Source organism: Gopherus evgoodei, chromosome 2, assembly GCF_007399415.2.
Source record: "Gopherus evgoodei ecotype Sinaloan lineage chromosome 2, rGopEvg1_v1.p, whole genome shotgun sequence".
NCBI classification, from domain to species: Eukaryota; Metazoa; Chordata; order Testudines; family Testudinidae; genus Gopherus; species Gopherus evgoodei.
Genome location: NC_044323.1, coordinates 226926129 through 226946367, shown reverse-complemented (window position 1 = coordinate 226946367; position 20239 = coordinate 226926129). Strand labels below are relative to the sequence as shown.

Sequence of the window (20239 nt, the reverse complement as noted above, 5' to 3'; positions counted from 1 at the left end):
TATAGTCAATTTTATCAAATGTATGATCCAGTTGGATCCAAAATATATTTAACTACAGAAATATATAGAGAAAAGGGTTTTCCTTTAACACATTAAATCTCACATTTAAACCAAACGATTCAGGTAACTAAAGACCTGAGTCTGCATCGGGATCCACTAATACAGACCCTTGCTCCTGCGGGGAGTCCCACTGATGCCTAAGGAATTTAATACAGAACCAAGGCATAAGACAACCCAGGGCCAAATTCTGAGATCCTTACTCAGCCAACACTACAACACAAATAAATCAGAGTATTGCCCTAGAGAGGATTGCTGAATTTGGTCCAGAGATTGTAAGCTATTTCGAGCAATGTCTGCCTCTTTTTTGTTTGTTTGCTTGTGTTGTATATTAGTATTTGTCTGTAAGGTGCCAACCAAGTGATGGCACTGTAGAATAATAAATAATGTCATAAGAAATGCTGTTTTTATGGGATTTTCAGCCATTTGGAGCACAGCTGATAGTCACTTGGCCAGGGGTTATGCAGCTGGTTATGCAGCTGATAATCACTTGCAGCTGGTTATGCAGCTCTCTGATCAAGGGCGTAGCCACAGGTGGACCTGGTGGGCCACAGCTTACCCACTTAGGATCCAGGCCCACCCAAATCTGAGCAGGGGTGTAGTGCTGCCACAGTGGCCCAGAGCGTCACTTGGGTACCTGAAAAATTGAGGATGGAGCTGTGCACCCACCCTTGAGAAAGCTACGCTCTGGCAGCTCTGCCTTGCCATTTTCTGCACCGACTTATGTGCGTGCTCAGCTCGGCAGGTGAAGCCCTCTGTCTGGGGGCACCAGGGCTGGGAAGAGGCTGTAGCATCAGGGGAGAAGCTGAGCTAGCACAGTGTCGGAAGTCAGGGGCCACCCAAATTTCCACTCCTAGTTATACCACTGTCTCTGATAGTGGCCATTTAGCCCCCTCTTTCACTGTTGCACATATTTATGTTTCCACCACAGGAATTTTTAACATGATTTCAGAAACACAATGGTGAATGACGAAGATCAAAATTCCCACATCAATTCCCACACTTGTGAGATCTCACAGGATTCCTGTAATCTCACAGGGAAAACTTTACTGTCCAGAGGCCACCAATGAATACATCATTGGGCATAGACCAGCATTGTCAGAGAGATAGTCTGAACAACTTAAAGAGTTACTGTAGATGTTCTAAAGGTGAATGTTAGGGGTATAGCTGGGGATGTATACTAAATATCTACTTACAGGATCAGTTGCCACCCTTCTGTGAATACTAATTTGGGAATTTAAAAACACAATCAGTGCATTAGGTCAATGTGGATTAAAAAATCTTTCAACCTTCAATGATTCCCCTCTCCTCCCAAAAAACTATGAAAATCCAGTCACCTGTTAAAATACTTCATAGGAAAATATTTTTCATAAAATAAACATTTTCTTTGTAAGACACAGTCAACTTTTGTATTTCCATTTAGCTTGTGTAGACACAAAAAGGACCCTATAGTTATTACTGCTCATAAATACTCCCTACAAAGTGTTACAGAGATTTTACCGGAACCATTTTTATGGTAAATATCTCCTCTGGAAGATGATCCTGGGTATCATACCCTAAAAACATTCTGCTTTGTTGAAAATATGTTTAATGGCGTACGTGGTGTTGTCCTATATTTTAGATTCAACACACTGAACCATTTTCTGACAATCTATGACAAATGCAGAAGGCTTTTGGTATGACACAATAGTACAATACCAGGTGAAGCCTAAGGGATCCGAAACTGAAATAGTTTTCTGAAATGAAAATAGGAGTGATGCTGCCACAAAGATGTCTGTACTATTTACAGATAATTAGCAATAATTAGAAATAATAGTCTGCACTGATTTTAATTAAACCAGGAGAGTTTGGTGCAATCCTAATCTTGCACTGCATTTAAAGTCTCCTCTGGTATAAAACATATTGCTCCTGGTTTCAGATCTGAGTCCCCTCTAAATTAGCATGCCAAAATTTGGCATTTTGTTTATATAGGCACAACGGTACCTAAATTCCACCAACGTCAATCAAAAGCAGAACTGGGCAACTCAATTTAAAGGCCCTAGTTTGACAATTGGACTTCTCAATTTATTATCTGGTGGGGGCAGGGAGAAGCTATCCAGACAGTGCACAGCACTAGAGGCTCCACAACCCCAGTGTGTCCCCTCCACAGAGGTAGGGGAAGGATGGAAGAATTGCATAACTGTGGATTCTCCATCCTGCCTCCCCCTCCGCGCCCCCATGGCCCAACCTACCCCACAAGCATGGATCTGAAACATAGGTGGACCAAACAAAGCAGAGCTCTGTTCCCCTACTCCACCCCACTAGCCTGACCCCTTTCTTGAATAGGGGAACTTTGCACCACCGAGATAAGAACAAGATTCTCCCTTCAGAGAAGGCTCCCACTTGGGCTGTGTGACCTTGTCCTGCTAAATCAGAAATCTTTAGACTTTGAAGAGAACATGAAACTCCTGCAAACTGAGTTCTCAGCTGCTACAAGTTTATTTATTTTATTTTGTTCCATAGCAATCCTAGGACCAGGGCAAGAATTACTATCAAACTGCAATCTTTGTGGTTGAAGAGCAGACATTTCCATTTAGTTAGAAATACAGGGTGGTTTTTTGTTTTGTTTTGATTATTAATCCCTTAAAAAAACAATGGTTTAAATTGAAGGGCGGTGGGGGTGAAATACTGAAACTTTAAAAAAAAATAAAAAGAGAGATTCCAAAATACCCGAGTTTTCCATTTCAAACACTTCTCACTGTAAATGGTATCAATGGTGAATCGCTGTTGTTGTTTATATTATGGTAGGGTCCATAATCAGCTAAGCATTATACAACACACACTAGAGAACCAATCCTGCCCCAAACAATGTGATCTTAATCCCTTTATGCCACTCCCGGAGTAGCAGGTTACTAGGGGGAGAGAATTGGTGAAGGCTTCGGCAATGCCCAGTTGATTGATGGCTCCTTGAGGGCCACAAGCAGATATGGATCAGGTCAGCATTAACAACTCCTCACGCAGCCAGTCCTGGGAACATGGATCCTCCTCATCCACACCCAGGGGATGCAGCAGAGTACTGAGGCCAGTACGTACTGGGTCAAGAATCCTTACTCCCTTCCCCCAGTAATTATACACAACGATATGATGCAGCCATACACAAACATTTTAAAAGGTAGTTAGTGTCTCATCCAAAGCCCACTAGAGTAAATGGAAAGACTTCCATTGACCTCAATGGGCTTTTGTATTGGGCCCTACATTGTATTAGCACGGTTATATATAATGTAAAGTGGCTCATATTAGTAGGGAAAAGAGCTGGGCTATATTATAATAATGTATTCAAAACCAGCATAATGAAATTAGTCAAATCAGTTATATGCTGACTATTGGCTAACCAATCTAGTAAACTTCACTGCTTTTTCAGATAACAAGTCTGTTAAAGAGCAGTTCAAATCCACACTGTGCATTGCAACAGTCTAGAAAAGACATTCAGTGTCATCCCTAGGGTAGGCCATCAAAAAGACACAGAATCACAGTACTACAATATAGATTTTTTAAAACTATTCCTTACTTGCGGGTGGAGAAGCTGATGGGCTCTGAGCCACTGGCTTCTGGGTTTTTGCCAGTTGGTGTTCAGATTCTCTGATCCCTCCATTTGGTTGGCTGGGTGTCGCAGATGTTCCCATAGGCTTTTCCCTGCCAACTAAAATAACAACATGTAAAGTGTGACACTACCAAAAAATCATTTGCTTCTCCTATTTAGAAGCTACCCAGGTATTCAACGGCAAACACTAGTAATAAACCTTGCAATCGTAAGACAAACTTACAAGATATACCAAAATCTTTTCTCTGTGCAGTGCATAGATGTAAGTAATAGGTTTTTATTGCTAGCAGCAGGCATAAAAAAAAGGAAAAAAGATGGCATGCCAATAAAATCCAGTCACCACTTTGTGATTCTAAGCAACAATTTAACATTGATGTATGAATCAAATGACTCATTCAAATGCTGTTTTCTTGATGTTAAGTCCCTCCACTGATGTTTTCTTGCTTAAAGGGGGCCATTGCTTGAAATCTCTTTCAAACAAAACTGCCGGTGGCCATTTCTGAACTATGAAATTGCAAAGTGACAAATCTTGGCTGCACTGAAAAAAGCATTAGGTCCTTTTATCTTCTTTTATTAAGAAGCAAGGTATCTTAGGAACCAACTTTCATACCTGAGTCTATAATGGAGTAGCAAATAGTTTTATTACAGCAGTACCAGTTAGCATTGCTTTAGTTAAGGCTTTCTATTGAAAACCCTTTTCTTCATGGGTTTAGGAGGAAAAATTATTCTCTCTCATCTGCATGGTATATAGTGACTCAAATATTCTTCCCCCTCACCCCCAACCACATGCACGGTGCATGCACTGTACTTGCAGTGATACCACAGTTATGATTACTTTTATTATAATGCTTCTGTGTACCTTTGGAATTGTTTAAATAATACTATAAACTGTGTGCTATAATACTGCCTCTGACTGCTGATTGAGATGAGTTTATACTGCTTGTATCTGGGTGTAGCAGGGTGCTCACCCTGCTCAGGTTCTGAGGGGTTAAAAACAGCCCTGGGAGGGGGCTGTGGCTGGAGAAAGCAGCTCTATAAGCTGGTCTGATTGGGAAGTGGTTGCAGCTGTGCCACGCCCCAATCAGGCCACAGCTGGCCTGTATAAAAAGGCTGGGAGGCAGGAGCTCAAGAATCTCCCTCTGGTTGTAGAGGAAGAAGGACTTGGCTGTAGGGAGCTAGTGACAGGGTATCTGAGTGGAGCAGGGCTGGGGAAAGGCTGGGGAGCTGGGGAGCTCTAGCCTGGAAAGCCCCAGGCTGCAGCCTAGTATTGGGCTAATAGGTACTGGGGGTTGCAGAGGGCAGCCCAGGGATAGGTAAAGGCAGCAGGCCCAAACCCAAACTTGCCAGTGATGAGTAGGCTGATAATGCAGTCTGCCCCAGGGTGTGGGGGCTAGATGATGACTGGCAGTAGCCTGATACTGAGGTGAGGTAGAGATAGTGGGTGGCGGTTCCCCTGGGAGGGGGAGACCCAGAACTGTGGGGGTACTGCCAGGGGGCAGCACCCCAGGTTAAAGGGGCACTGGGTTCCAGGGAGAGACACAGGGGCCAGAGAACAGGCAGATCACCGGCCTGTAGAGAGTGCTCCAGAGCTGTAATGATCCCAGATATCACCAGCAGGAGGCACCTCAGGGGAGAGTCTGCACATCTATACTGGGGTTCCCAACTTATAGTCAAAGCTTGATGGTCCATTCATCGTTTTCATGGTATCTTTCATTTTTTATCTGAAATATCTTTGAACTAACATCCGCAAGATATAAAAAGCTGTGACTGTACTGGTTTCTGCCAGGCTCTCACTGGCCAAGTGACTATCAGCTGCATGCCAAATGGAAAATAAAAAAGGGCTCTGAATAGTATAAATCTTTATCAGCTGGCTCATATATTTCATTATGGGGTACATCAAAGCACTCTATGGAACTTTTAGTGCATGACAGTAGGGTCCACATGGACGTTTAGTGAGTAACAGGCTAGTGCAAGGTAGATTTACATCCCAGCCAGCCACAGACTCAGACAAGCCCTGAGCATTATGAAAACTGGATAATGTATCACACCACTAGACTACCACATCAGAACCGAGAACTGGTCTTTTTAGGGAAAAATGAAAGCTGGAATTTGCAAAGGAATTTAAGGGAGTTAATTGCCTAGTTCAATAGGAATTGGGAACTTAAATCACTTGGGCCCAGATCCTCAAAGCTGTTTAGGCTCCTAACTTCCATTGAAATCAATGGGAATTAGGTGACTAAATACCTTTAAGAATCCAAGCCCCAGTTCCTTTCAAAATCTCATTATAAAGGAATAATCAATAAAGCACAAGAAATGTGAATTTAGAAGAAGGCCATTTTAATCATATGAAACTATTCCCATTTTGTAGATGGGATTATAAAGTTCATATGAAGACAAGGTTGTCTGCAATTAAAACTCCATAGCCTTCACAGATACAGAAGTTCTCCATGAGATGGGGTTGTGAGAGTGAACCATGGAAAGTTTTAATCAATCTACTAAACTGCTTTCTCTGGGGGCAGGGGGGAAGAGGTTTAGTAGCTCTTGTTATCTACCCTATGATTCAATGTCAGAAAAGAATCAGGAGATGAAATTCCAAAAATTCACAGTCCAAACTGTATCTGTCCCTGTGTGGGAGCACTAGAGGGGGAGAAATTACAGGGAGCTATTTACCCTCTAGTACACCTGCTTAGGAGACTTCAGAAAGCTAATTTACAGCTCTCTGCTGCCAAGGTGGTTAGAACAGATTGGCCCAGTGAGGGAATGTTTAGATGGGTGTGGCTTTATCTCCGGCCATGGGACAGTACTAGGTAGGCTGCTCTGGGGGAGTACAGCCTAGCTCTTTTTATACCATTCTTAAAGAGGTAGGAAAGGCTATCTCTTACCCATAACAACCTTCCCTCATAATAATGACAATGACTCTGGTGGCACTGGGACCTAGAAAAGCATGACTTCAAGCACTGCCACTTAGACAGTCCAACACCCTCCTCCATCACCCTCAGTGTGTCTGTGCCTAATGCAGCCCATAAGGCAGAGCAGTTGTATATTAATTTTAAAAGGTAATCCCAAATTAATGTCTTTTAGTTCCTGAAGACTGGTGTTTCATGTTCCCATTTATCCTAATGTCCATGTAAAAAGCATATCTATTTTAAACTTCTCCCTCTTTGCCTCATAAAAAAGAGAACATTAGTTAAGTGAAAAAAGATAAAAACTGATTAACTATTTGTGGTCATTCACTCCAGATTGTCAGCCTTGCAGAAATGTTGTCAAGATTTAGCAAGACTACCACTACCAATAGACATTCCAACTGAAATTCAGAGATGTACATCTTCAAATCTATTCCATAGTTTATTCATGATGAGACGTGCTTTGTACTGTTCACACTTTCTGACTGTTGAGCAGAAGTGCTTATTTTCTTTTGAACTGGCCTGCAGACAACTACGGTGTGTGTTAAAGCTACAGTTCAATGAAGGGGGCAGATATTTGTGAGGAAGTACAGTTTTGTGGCAGAGTACTCAGAGATCTGGGTTCTAACTCCTGACAGACTTTCTGTGTGGAAGTTCCCCTTTTGTAGAAACAGGGATAATAATATTTCCCCCACCTCACAAGGATGTTGTGACACTCAATTCGTTAGTCTTTATGGAGCTGCTTTAATGCCATGAATAAAGCAACATAGAAATGTATAAAAACAAAGTTCTCAGGTTTGCATAGTTAGCAACCACTGACAGTGGAGCAGATCCTTCACTCTGCTCCACTCACACTTTGGGGGTTTCCAGAGTGAGAGAGTCCACTCCAGGTATACAACCAGCCTACCTGGCTCCTATGCCATATTTCTTGCAGTCTCCAGCAGTGAGGGGCATATTGAAGTTAGAGAAGGGGTATGGCCAGAGCACACTCAAGTTATATTCAGCTAGAGAGTAGTTCCTTGGGAACTGGTGCCAGCTGACACATGGTAGAGCTGCCCCCAGGCTGCTCTAACCAGTGACTAGAGTTGGGCAGAGAATCAGGGAGCTGTAATAACCAGATGTTATGACCATTGTTTTTTCCACATACTCAAAGTTTCATTTATTCAGCAAAAATCAAGATTTTTCCTTTTAACTCTTGAGTTGGTAAAATGAGGTATAAAAATTACCAATGTATATGGGAGGAATTAGTTGCAAGTAGGATATGTTTTTCATTTAAAGTACTAAAACATTCAAGAGAATTTTCCACGTCTGGTCTTTATATTTTTACCTTAAACTTTCTGGTTATATTGACATGTGTAACTATAAATATGTGAAATACTCAGTGGCTTGTTTAGTATTCAAAGTTGCATACATTTGATGACTCGTGGGTAGAACAAAATGTTTCTCTCTCCAGTATGAACAACTGGCTTGGTCTGGCCATCTGGTTGGAGACCAACATACATCCCTCTGTTTTGCACAGATTCTAGACTCACAGATCCACTGTCTAAGTTCTTCTCAATTTTAAAGTGACAGTATACATCACCCGTTCCCTAAAAAAGATGAAATACAGAAATGTGAGTTCAACGATTGAATGTGATATGCAGATGGAGAACTTTAAAATAAAACTTTGAATATTTGTGTCAATTCAGTTTGTTTTTTAAGTTTTTAGCATATTACTAAGTTGTCTAACTGTTCCATCCTATAAAGATAGCCTCATGTTTGGACCTGTTTATTCCTTTGTGATCAGAAATAGAGATATAATGATCTGAATAAGGGAAATATCATGCATGAGACAGAGTTCTGATTCATGTAAAGGTTTAGGCAAAGGCTAAACTGTCTTCAGATCAGAGCTTCCCAGTTCTGCAAGTTTTATGGCTGATGGGAGATGTAAAAAGTCTCTATTTTAGACAAGATTGTATTCCTTCCCTCTGGCATTGGCAAGTTACTTAATCATTTTAAAAGGCAAATATAAACAAGAACTGCTTACTTTTCCATTACACTCGCCATCCTTGATCCTCAGGTACATTCTTTGGTGTTTCAGACTCTCAATCATGCAAACTCCAGAGCTGACTTTATGCACTTTCCAATAGGATTCTTCAGACTGCTTTCCTGCTCCACTGCAGCTCCCATCAGGCCTGAGGCAGAGAGCCTGGTAGAGACTTGTGGTGAGCAGAATTATGGCACCATTGTGGAACACACCCTACAAATCGATAGATAAAAATATCCATTTGTAAATGACATGGCTTCCCTCACTCCCTTTGATTTTTCACCTTGATACACTCCATCATCTAGCAGTAGTTGTACCTTTACACTAGCAATTAAGCAGAAGATGTGAACTGTGTTTTTTAAACCACTACAGGCGCATTTCTATGTATAAAGTGGTAAGTGACTCAAGTACATTTTTGTCACAAGTCACATAAACGTTCCTTCGACTAGCAATCTGTTCTCTCCTTCTATGCAAACAATTTCCCATCCAGCTCTGTTGTGTGTACAGCCCTGGTTTTGGAAGGTTTTTTGACTATCTGTGACTTCCCCAGGGTTTACATCATGATGTCGCCCTGTTAAGCTGTAGTCGCAGTCTTTAGCTCCACCTAGTGGAAGGAGATCACTCTTTCAACTTTCAGTTTGCTGGGGTGTGTTCGGGTACAGTGGATTTTACAAGTATAAACTATTTGCAGTTTAGTTTCCTTCATCTCTCTCCCCCAGCCTTACCTTCACATGCACAACAAATTCCTTTGAGAGTCCTGCATAGCCTATTGTATCATCAGCTACTTTGCCTTGAAGACTGAATGTAATCATGTGCCCTGGACTTCGGGCTGATTCCAGAATTGCACAGCGATTTGGCTGAATATGAACTTGTAGCTCACAGAGAGTATCTTCATTGTCCTAACACAAGAAAAGCAGGAATAATCAATTATATGAACCACTAGATATAAGTAATTGAAAGTGACGTCACGCCATGGGGTCTCTATTTCTGCACCTCTATTAATTCTTCATGGTGCCAGAAACATATTGCTACTAGCCATGAAGATCAACCTAATATGGAAATTCTCAAATTTGTTTTTGAGCTTGAAATTCTAAAATTAAGAGGCCTGAAACTGGGCACAGAATCCTGAAATAAGACAAGCCTGTTATCTATTCATAATTATATTCATTGGGTACAATTTGTTTCCTGGGTTCTGCTAGAGAAAGTCAAGCTAGGAACTGCCAAAGGCAGAACTTCTGCATTGAGTGCAGGTATAACAACTAACCTACCTGGACTCCTTACTGCAGGGGTCTGGGGTCACCTGGCGCAGCCCACAAACTGGACTGAGTCAGAAGAGAGGGTGCAAGGTCAGGGCTCTCAGGAAATGCACTCAGAATATCTCTCAGGTACCTTTCACCAGCAGCAGCACTGTGGCCCCCCACATCAGCGTTTATATGGCTCTCCCTGGATAAATATCTAGGGAAGGCAGCAACCCACAGGGATCCAACCAGATGGCTGAATCAGGCTCATTATTTGTATTTGTCTGGTCAGAGTGTAAAGGGCTGTGGATTATTTCCTGGTCCTTTTGCATGAAAGACACTATACACAAAAATACACATTGTATTGGGCTTATAAAAGAACTGGGCAAAAATGGAAAGTTGCAAGATTTCAAAGCTGTTTTCATTTCACATGGTTCAAAGTGGACTGTTGCTTTTTCAAAAAAATCATTAAGTTCTTTTAATCTAACACAGAGGTAGGCAACCTATGGCACACATGTTGAACACAGTCTGTGAGCTGATTTTCAGTGGCACTCGCACTGCTGAGGTCCTGGCCACCAGTCCGGAGGCCTCTGCATTTAATTTAATTTTAAATAAAGCTTCTTAAACATTTTAAAAACCTTATTTATTTTATATACAACAATAGTTTAGTTATATATTATAGACTTATAGAAAGAGACCTTCTAAAAATGTTAAAATGTATTACTGGCATGTGAAACCTTAAATCTGAGTAAATAAATGAAGACTTGGTACACCACTTCTGAAAGGTTGCCAACCCCTGATCTAACACATTAAGTTCTCTCTCATTTACTGAAAACTCAGGTTTAAGAAAATGAAAAATGTCAATAGACATTTTAATAACAGCTTTGATAACTCTTAAAACAACAAATGAGATAAAAGATAATAACATTTTAAAGACTAAATGGTTTGTGAAACTTTTTGTTTCCAAGAAAGGCCATTTTTGCATGAAAAAAAAATTCCTTTTCATTCAAAACATTTCAACCTGCTGTAACTGAAGCTTTTGAGAACAAAGAAATCATCAGGTGGACTTTAGATGAGACTGTGAAACAAGAGAGCCACGAGACCTTTGATTAAATCTGAAACCTATACAAATGTTTACTGTATTACAGTACCTTTTTACAGTTACACAGCACCTTTCTTCCAAGGATCACGAAGTGCTTTAATCATTAATTAATCCTCACAACTTTCTTATGAAGAGGTGTTTTATTACTATATGCAATTTAGAATGGGTAAACTTAGGCAGAGACTTTAAGTGGCTTACCCAAAATTTAAAAAAAAAAGGCAGTGACAGAGGTAGAAATAGAAGGAAGGAATCCTTTCCCCAGTCCCCTAGTTGTAATGATGTTGAGAACAAGAGAGAGCTGTTCACGCTGTGTGGAACAGGAACAAGAAGAGTTTGCACCACTTGTTCTGTGGCTTGAAGCCATTCCCAAATAGGTGCCCAATTCTGCAAGATGCTGAGTAAACTCTTCTCTCACTAAAGCCAATGCATATTATATAAAGGAGGCTTGTGGCCTGCTTTGACCACTAGATTACTCGCTCCTCAAATAAGGGAAAGAAAAACACAGTTGGTTCCATCCTCAGTAAAACACAGTTCTATCTAAATGAACCACCTTCCACAACTCCACTTGCCTAATCACATGTTGAGAGTGCTGTGACAGAGCAATGCTGGGCTTGACTTTCAGGAGGAAGACTCTTTCCTGTTGAGTTCAGGATCTCTACAGGAGGTGGGAGAGGAGAAAAAGAGAGAAAAGGGACAGAGGCCTTCTCTTGTCCAGTGCAGAAGGTCCACTGGTGAAGAAGTTAGATAAAGGAGGGAGCCAAAGAGGAGGATAGGAAGGAGCCTATTCCTTAAAAATCTCTCTTCAAAGAGCTCAAGAGCTTTGCAGATTGACGAGGGAATGGAGCAAGGTCTCGCCCTTTCCCACCTCCAAACTGATGTTGCCTAGGTTGTATCTTCTGGCTCTTGATCTGCCGGTTGATTTGGCCAGGGCTGTGGAAGAACCCACCCCATAAGCTGACTAAATGGGATTCAGTTTCTTTGGTTCCCACCTTTAAGGACTTATAAAGTTTCATGTGCTTGACTTTCCAGGAAGCTTGTGATCATGAAAACGCAAGTACAACCAGTACTAATCTGTTGCTGTTGACAAAAATCTACCTTTGAGGAGAGGATGAGAGAGCAGGGGAGCAAGCTAGGCTTGGAACATTAACTTGCAACAAGCCTTGAAAGACAGGTTAGTTACAAAAAGTGATAGGGAAATAAATGGATATTTACAATTAGCACTTGGCACTGATAATTATTCAAGGAGAGGAGATGCCAGGGCATGCCAGATATGTTGTCAACATTTGACTAGCTGGTATAAACAATGAAACACAGCTCATAATGTTCCAGGTTGTATAAATCAAATTCTTCTCAATAAGCCATTAAAAATACTAAGTAAGATACAGGAGGAAAGAATAAAAATGAAAATAGATGGGCACCAAAGCAGAATCCAAACTTTCCTGATCTTTGGCACGTTCAAACTTCAGATTTTGGTTTTGCAACTTGGCCTCATCTCTGATTGGAAGTAACTGCTACTTATTAGAAAATAGAACAAAGCTTGCATTTTATTTAATAAATTAATACATAATAATAACCATGAAACAATGAAAAGCAATAAGGCAATTTCATACCATTCCAGTGACATAGCCATTATTTAGAGCAAGGGCAATATGTGGCATCTGATGACTCTTAAACACATGTGCATTTCTTTTGACAGTCACATCAAAAAGACCTAAAGAGTTTGGGGGAGAAAAAAGGTAAAGCCATAGATGTATTCAAATTCATTTTTACATATAATACCAACAAGTGACTTATGATTTTGCAAAGACATTATCTGGCAGGGAAGAGCCTGAATTAAAAAAATTAGTAATTAGAACTGAGGAAAATTTGGACTCTGATCAACAGATCGCCTCCCAGTTCATTTGGGGAAGCTCATAAAGTCACTGCCCAAGAGCTATCAGCGAAGAGCAAAAATCTCTTGGTAAGAGCAGATTTATTGTTTGTAAAAGATCAAAACAAAATAATACCCCATCCCAATACCCCAAAAGGGAGCCAGGGACTCCATGAAGTGTACTAGAGGCCTCACTATGGCCAATTGATTTTGTGTGGAAGACATACTGCAGATACCACAGTGAAGGGCAACAGTATAATATCCTAAGATAGGGAGATAAAAATCTATTTCTTTCAGGAGAATTCTATTATTTGTAAAAAACAAATTTTGCAGCATGGCTCTGAATTTCCATATTCTTAAGATTTACCTCTTCTATGATGTCTCCAAACCCCTTGACAATGATGAAGCTGTGAAGTGCTTACTGCATTAGCAGTGACAGTTGTTTGTTTATTATAGTAATAGCTTTGCCAACAGGGGAACACAGGGAGCTCCCTGTTGTCTCTCATCATATACTTAGGGAGAGATTCTCACCTGTGCACCTGCTAAAAGGGCTGAAGCAGCATAGCCCCGTATATGTAAGGGGAGGATTCCCCCAGCACAGGCAATATGGAAGACAATTCCCAGCACAGAGACGTGCCAGACTGGGCCTGGGGGCAAGAAGTTGCGGGTTTGGGGCAGGGAGCAGCACACAGCAGTACAGAGATTCTAGGCATCACTGTGGTTCATAGGGCATCTCAGAGAGGCTGCCATAACTCAGACAGGCTCTAGGGCCATGTTATTCCTGGGGCCTCTCCAGTCCCTGGAGCAGCCCTGGATCAGGAGGGTGCTAGGGTGACCGATAGTCACCTTATCCCCTCCTTCCTGGGCTGAGAGTTCTGGGCTGTGCTTCTTAGAGTACAGTGTTCAGTGCTTTCCACAATGGAGCCCTGATCCCTAACTGGGGCCTCCAGGCACTACCACATTATAAATATATACATAAATAACATTGTACTTTCCCTAAATGCCTGTAGCTCCCACCGATAGCAATAAATACAGTGAGTCAAACTCATCCCCAGTGTAATAACACTGTGAGCCATTTCTCTCCCGTAGGCCTTTTCTGTCACTCTGATGGGCCCACTTGCAGTGCAAGGTACTACTCAGAATGGCAGCATCTGGCCCAGAGATTTTATCTATTGACTAATTTTATTCTATTCATAATAAAATAGAGCTGTTGCAACCTGCTGTTTAGTAGTTAAAAAATTAAGTATATTCATTCAATGAAGCAAGGCTGAATGCACTGTATGCCTGTTTAAACGATTGTTCTAACTAGATCAACTAAATTCAAGGTAATTCTCTCATACATGGGGGCATCTTGCATGTTGGTAGTGTTCCTACATGCCAGAATCAAACCATAGCTCAAAAAATAATAATCACAATGACACTTCTCTTAGTGCTTCCAGTCAACAATAAAAGATCCTGGAAAATTAACAATCCCTGAGCCAAATCCTCAACTGATGTAAATTGCCATTGCTCCATCAAAAGCACTGGAACCAACCTGATTTACACCAGCTGAGGATCTGGTCCAAAGTTATTAATAAATTGTTCCTTGTAGTCCTACCAGCATTTGAAAGGCAGGAAAGTTTCAGCCCAAGCAGCTTCCACTAAAGTTGCTTACTATGAAAGATAAGTAGATGGTGTTTCTTTTTGGAAACTTCATACCTAACTGTGAGCACAAGGAACAGTGCCCCAAGCTACAAGTCTCACATCAGCTTCTGTTGTACAGAGCTAGTCTCAGTGCCCTGGTAAAGTAATGTGCAGGCGTTTAACCCAAACAAACGTTCAAGGGAAATGTTGAGGGGTAGAGACATGTTCCTCATGGCAAGAAGTGTAAGTAGATGTGTGCCTACATTTGACATCACAGTTGTGCTAGCTGCGTGCTCTATTTACATGGCCACTTGCAGTAACTGTGTGTGCAGTTGTGGTACCTGCACAATTACGTACAGACTGAAAATACTACTCACTGAAAATGACATACATGATTATTTTACTTCTAATATGTAAAATTAAATGTACAGAAAGTGCTATAAATTTAATGTGTTTATGTGTTTAAAAACTTCCATACAGAAGTTCACGTATACACATGAAGGAAAGTGCAGCAATCTGCAGTGAAGCAGACAGCAGTGTAAATTTGGATTCTGCATGCAAAATGATTATGAGCTCTGTGATGCTATGTGGAATTGAATCAAATACAATCCATCAATCAAAGTCATAGTGAACAGATTTCCTTATTGCCTCAGTGCAGACTAGGAGTCCTGATTCATGTAAGGAGGTTGGTTTGGAGGTTTACCCAGTAGTTCACAGTTTATAACCATAAAATGAAACTCCCTGTAGGATTTCCAGGACATTCTCATGCTGGGTAACTGCATTTAGGGATTTGGAATGCCCTGAAATTTAAGGCAATACTTAATGATTTGATTAATTCAACGTTCTGAGTCACTGAATAATTGCACTCCAAGAGCAACCATGACAACTAAAAAGGGATCTTTACAAAAATAAAGTGAAACCTGTATTCCATATCTATCAGATTTTATTGATCTACCTGTGGACTGTCCTGCATGGAGAAGATTACTTGAGGAGTTATTCATATGGGGGTTTTCTGCCCCGATTTCTCAGAGACATCCCACAGATAATTGCTGGGAATTTGCTCACTGCCTTGAAGGCTCTCTCAAGTATGTCCTTCAAGGTTCTGTTCTGTCATCCCTTCTATTCAGAGCATAGGTCAGGCCATTCAGGAAAGACCTGAGACACTTTGGGTTGCACCGCCATAATGTAGATGATAACAAGCTTTTAACCTCATTTTCTCAAACCCTTGTAGCTCACCCAGATAAGATGGAAGTGATGCTGGTAGAGAGGAGGAAGCATTTGGAGCTGGTGGCTGGGACAGTATCTGCCCCAGTTCTTGAGAGGTTTTACCACCCTCACCATGGAGGTTTGCATTCTGGATCACTAAACCAGCACATGAGAACTAGATTCTATTTAATAATGGGGCACCATTGTGAGATGTTCTTTTACAACAAAACCAAGTGGCTTTTACCATTAATAGTTGTATATGTATTCAAGAGTAAGAACATACATGGTTGCCATCCTCTGCTCCTGTTAGAATTAATTTTGAATCTTATACATGACATCCTCAATGATCTGATGATGCCCTCCTTCCTCATGCTGTTCACCCATACATCCCCATCTGGCAAATATTTTACCATATTTGTCCTTCTTGTCACCAAGTGCATCAACTGTGCCATCTGGACTGAGGCGTATGAAACCACGGGTGAGCCTGCTGTAGAACTGAAGAGTGTTGCCTTTCTGAAACTTCCATCTTTCAGCAGCCCACTAGTTATATTTTTAAAAGAAGGAAGAAAAGAGCCCTTATGAGAAGATATGGGAAGAAAACGTCACATACAGAAAAACTATTGACCTGATTTTCCCCAGAACAGACTTTGTATACTGTCAAATCAATTTTTTAAAAGAGAAAAAGTTTTTACGTTTTCCACTCTCTTGAGTTCCAGCTCTTGCCCTGAAGAGAGAGAGAGAATGTGATCAGTTTACACAGTATTCTGGCCATTCTTTGACACAGTCACAGTGACAGGGGACTCTCTTCTGCATTGTTTTATGCTTACTTGCAGAGAAGGTAGTAGTGTCAGTGACATTTAGTTCTCTTACAATTTTACCATCCTCTTCCCCTTGATCTAGCCACCTTTGGAGAAAAACAGAACCCATTCTGATTATATTGTTTTGATCTCAAACCCAGCAATATTTTTGTCACAATATTTACATATTACATTTTAATATTTTGTGCACTGAGGCCCTGAACCAGCAAAGCACTTAAGCATGTGCTTAACTTTAAGCAGGTGAAAGTTTCCATTGACTTCAGTGGGACTGCTCACTTTTTTAAAGCTATATGTGTGCTTAAGTGCTTTTTCTTGATCAGGGCCTAGAGGCCTAAGCCAGCCTGACTACCTGGGGATCTCAACTAGCGATCCAATGTTAGGGATCAGGAATAGCAGATCCACTGACCACACTGTCTGCCTCCAAAAGGCTACTTGAGGGAGCCAAGCTTTAACAGACTCCTAAAATCATCTCTCATGACGCAAATTTCTTGCAGGTAACACAATCCTCCCCACCCCCAACCCGTACAGATGTAAACTGTGCCATTAAAAGTAAAAGAGGCTTTATTCTCTTCTCAGTTACACTGCATAAATTAGAGCTAACTCAGTTAAAATCAAAGGAGCTGAATCATTGCAAAAGTGATGTCAGTGAGAGGTGTATCAAGCCCTTCAACCACACACAGGATTTTTATGTCCCTGAATTATTTATGAAGCTAGCATTGTATTTCAAGCTCTCTCTGTAGCAGTTCATCTCACCTACAATACGGAATCAAAATTAGGTCACGCTAAGAGGAGGTGCTGTATCAGATGGGCAGAAAGCCCACACGCACACATAAATCAATTTCAGGGTGCACATCATTCACTCAAAGCTGTCTTGCGCACTTATTTATTCACTTGTAGAAGTGAAGGAAGGACACAGAATTGAGCTGCCATTGGCAAGTTGTAGCTGGATTCATACATGACTGGACTTTACTAATTCCTAATATTTCTACTGATTTTTATTAATATCACTTTCTATAAGCTATTTGTGAATTAACTGATAGTAAATAAAATTAGAAACGAGCATGGGGGTAGCAGATTCAGAACAGAGAAGCAGCAGGGAAATTGGGATTGCTTCAAGTTCTGCTGCTGCTCAGTGACAGGTTTGGGGTGGACCGGGGAAGGACCAGCCGCTCAGATACACCTCAGTGATAGCCATATCACGAGAACCTAAAGCCTCATCCCGAGTCCACTGAAGTAAATGCCAAAGCTCCCATTGATATTGTCAATGGTGCAGAATTACCCTTAGAGAGAGAGCAACCCACCTAACTGAAAAGTGTTGCCTTGGATATAGGGAGAGGTGGATCAGCTGATGTCAGATCCAAAATGTCGGATGAGGGGATGTGCCAGCCAGCAGCTGCTGAATGTTGTAGCAGGTGTGGGGTGCAGAAGCCTTATACAGAATATTTCAATGCTCAGTCAATTGTTAAATGTATTACGGGTGGGAAGTGACCAGACATTGTTACCATCTTATGACTGTTTGTTAGAGTATGTAAAAGGAACTGGATCATCAATTCGATTCTCAGGGGACAAGCACTTCACAAATCACCCCTGACTGGAGAAGCCACGAACAACTAGTTGTTATTACAATATAACCCATTTGAAAACAACACCAACCTGTGACAAGGAAAAGAATAATCCAGGTCTGTGACAGGATCCTTGACTATAATCTTCTCCAGAAACCATCCATTTCCTATGAACAAAATAAAAACAAAATACATCCTAAAATGAAAATTTACTGTGTGTGTGTATGTGTGCATGCGCACACGCGCTCACACACACACACACACACACACACACACACACACACACACACACACACACACACACACACACACTCATATATTTGGCCAGATTCTGATTTAAGTTACACCAGCTTAAATCAAGGCAAACTTCACTGAATTCAGAGAGCTATATCAATGTCAAACCAGTTTAAGTCAGATCAGAATCAGATCCAGTAACTTTAAACACAAATGAATATAATATTAGCACTGTGCAAGGAGTCACTCCCTGATATATAGTAGTACTCATCATTTTCCTGTATTTATGTTAGGGTCCTTGTCAGGGTTGAATGCTTTCAGAGCAAACCCTCATAAGCCTGCATGTGTACTGCTCCTAGCTCCCACTCAGACTCTTGCAGGCAATTACCAGACCACATACTCCCTTCCTGAGGGATCTGGTTTATTATTTCCACAAAGTGTAACTCACCATTTTAGTCACTCAAGTTCATGTGCTCTCTGGATCCATATAACTGTCCTGGCAGGTTTTTCTTGCCCCTGTTCAGGAGCTTCTTCCCTCCATCACCCCAAGTCTCATTCTTGGAGCTGGGTTGTAGTTCAAAGAGTCACTCCCTCAAGAGACGAGTCCCCCAGCCAGCTCTCCTTCTTGGAGCTGGAGTTGTAACTTAAGACCTGTAAGTCCTTAGCCAGCTTCTCCTTCAGCTGGCCCCTTTTCCCCAATGAGTCCTTGGGTTCAGCAGGCAGGCCTTCTCCTGCTATTAAGGAGGAGCTGCTCCCCTTTCTAAAGCGCATCTCAGTTGTCTGCGAGAAAGTGGACCTTTGCCCCACCTGTTCTACTAGACTCTTGGTCCTGAATCCTTAAAGAAACAGTAACTGAATTTCCTTTCAAACACTACTTATACCCAAGACCACTTCCTCTTGACGAATGTCTCCTAGGTCCTTGCATACCAGACCTCCCAAAATCTTAAAGGGCCCTTCCACGGAGGTAGGCTGAGCCCAGGCATCACTACCCTTACGGGGACAGACCTGCTCATCACAGTATAAGCTATTGTAAGGAAAGAAAGATTCACTTCAAAAACTCTCCATTTATAGTCACATATTCTAGAAGTACCATAGGGTTAAAAGTGGATTGTTGCAGGCTAGCACGGCCCCTTATCCCTCTCATTTAAAGCATTTAATTTATGTATTTGAGAAGACATTTTCTGAGTCTTTTTAATTCTTTAATATTTTGGTCAAATTATCAATAAAGCTGAACATATCCATATTTTGGATACAATTTGGCAATAACACTGCCTCCAATTTCTTAAAATATTAATTATCATTGCCAACAAAGGTACAATCCATTCCCGGCAAGTCCATGGCATAAAATGGTGCAATATTCCCTTGATGAGTACGCATTGTGAGAGTCAGTGTAACTCCATGGAATATTTCAGAAGTCCAGGAAGCTCACAGTTTAATCATTAACCAATCTGAGAGGCCCACACTGCCAGCAATTCTGAGGGGTTATATTGACTGGCTCAAAGCAGAATGAAGAAAATTGATTGTTTGACACTACTGATCTTGGCACATGGCTGTTTCATCATTGCCAAACTCCATAACAGAGACCCATGTTATAATGTGCAGAAACGTCAGAAGATAGCAGGCCTCTGCCTGAGAGATGCTACTGCAGAGGAAGACTTGATGACAATGGAGTTCATGCGAAAATGGAGATTTTTTTAAGATACAGTCAAACCTGCATGAGCAACCATCCAAATGATTAATTAAAAAAATCAATTGCTTAGAGGAAGTGGGTCTTCCAATAAAAGTGGATTAAGACTGCAAGACTGTATTCAGGAGATCTGGAGACACTTCCTTTGTCTCCCACACATTTGTTTAACTCTACTTAGATTGCAAGTTCTCTACGGCAGGGAATGTCTCATGATGTTTCTGTACAAGGCTTAACACAATGGGGCCCTGATTTAGTCTGTGGTTTCTAGGCATTAGTGTAATACAAATAGATAAAACAAATAATAATAATAATAATAATTAATAATCATAATGG

The 20239-nt window shown here is 41.2% G+C and overlaps 1 protein-coding gene across 7 annotated transcripts in view; it reads right to left on the bottom strand.

The window, feature by feature from the left end:
- Positions 1-20239, bottom strand: part of LOC115646790 (lipoxygenase homology domain-containing protein 1) — a 313208-nt gene that overhangs the window by 219545 nt on the left and 73424 nt on the right. For all 7 annotated transcript variants that reach the window (XM_030553098.1, XM_030553099.1, XM_030553095.1 and 4 more), the window contains exons 9-17: positions 18077-18152; positions 16433-16509; positions 16298-16329; positions 16016-16145; positions 12517-12617; positions 9292-9465; positions 8567-8779; positions 7952-8129; positions 3605-3736 (exon numbers count right to left, since the gene is read on the bottom strand). In XM_030553098.1, coding sequence (XP_030408958.1) covers positions 3605-3736; positions 7952-8129; positions 8567-8779; positions 9292-9465; positions 12517-12617; positions 16016-16145; positions 16298-16329; positions 16433-16509; positions 18077-18152 — 1113 coding nt within the window. The remainder of the gene's footprint in view (positions 1-3604; positions 3737-7951; positions 8130-8566; positions 8780-9291; positions 9466-12516; positions 12618-16015; positions 16146-16297; positions 16330-16432; positions 16510-18076; positions 18153-20239) is intronic.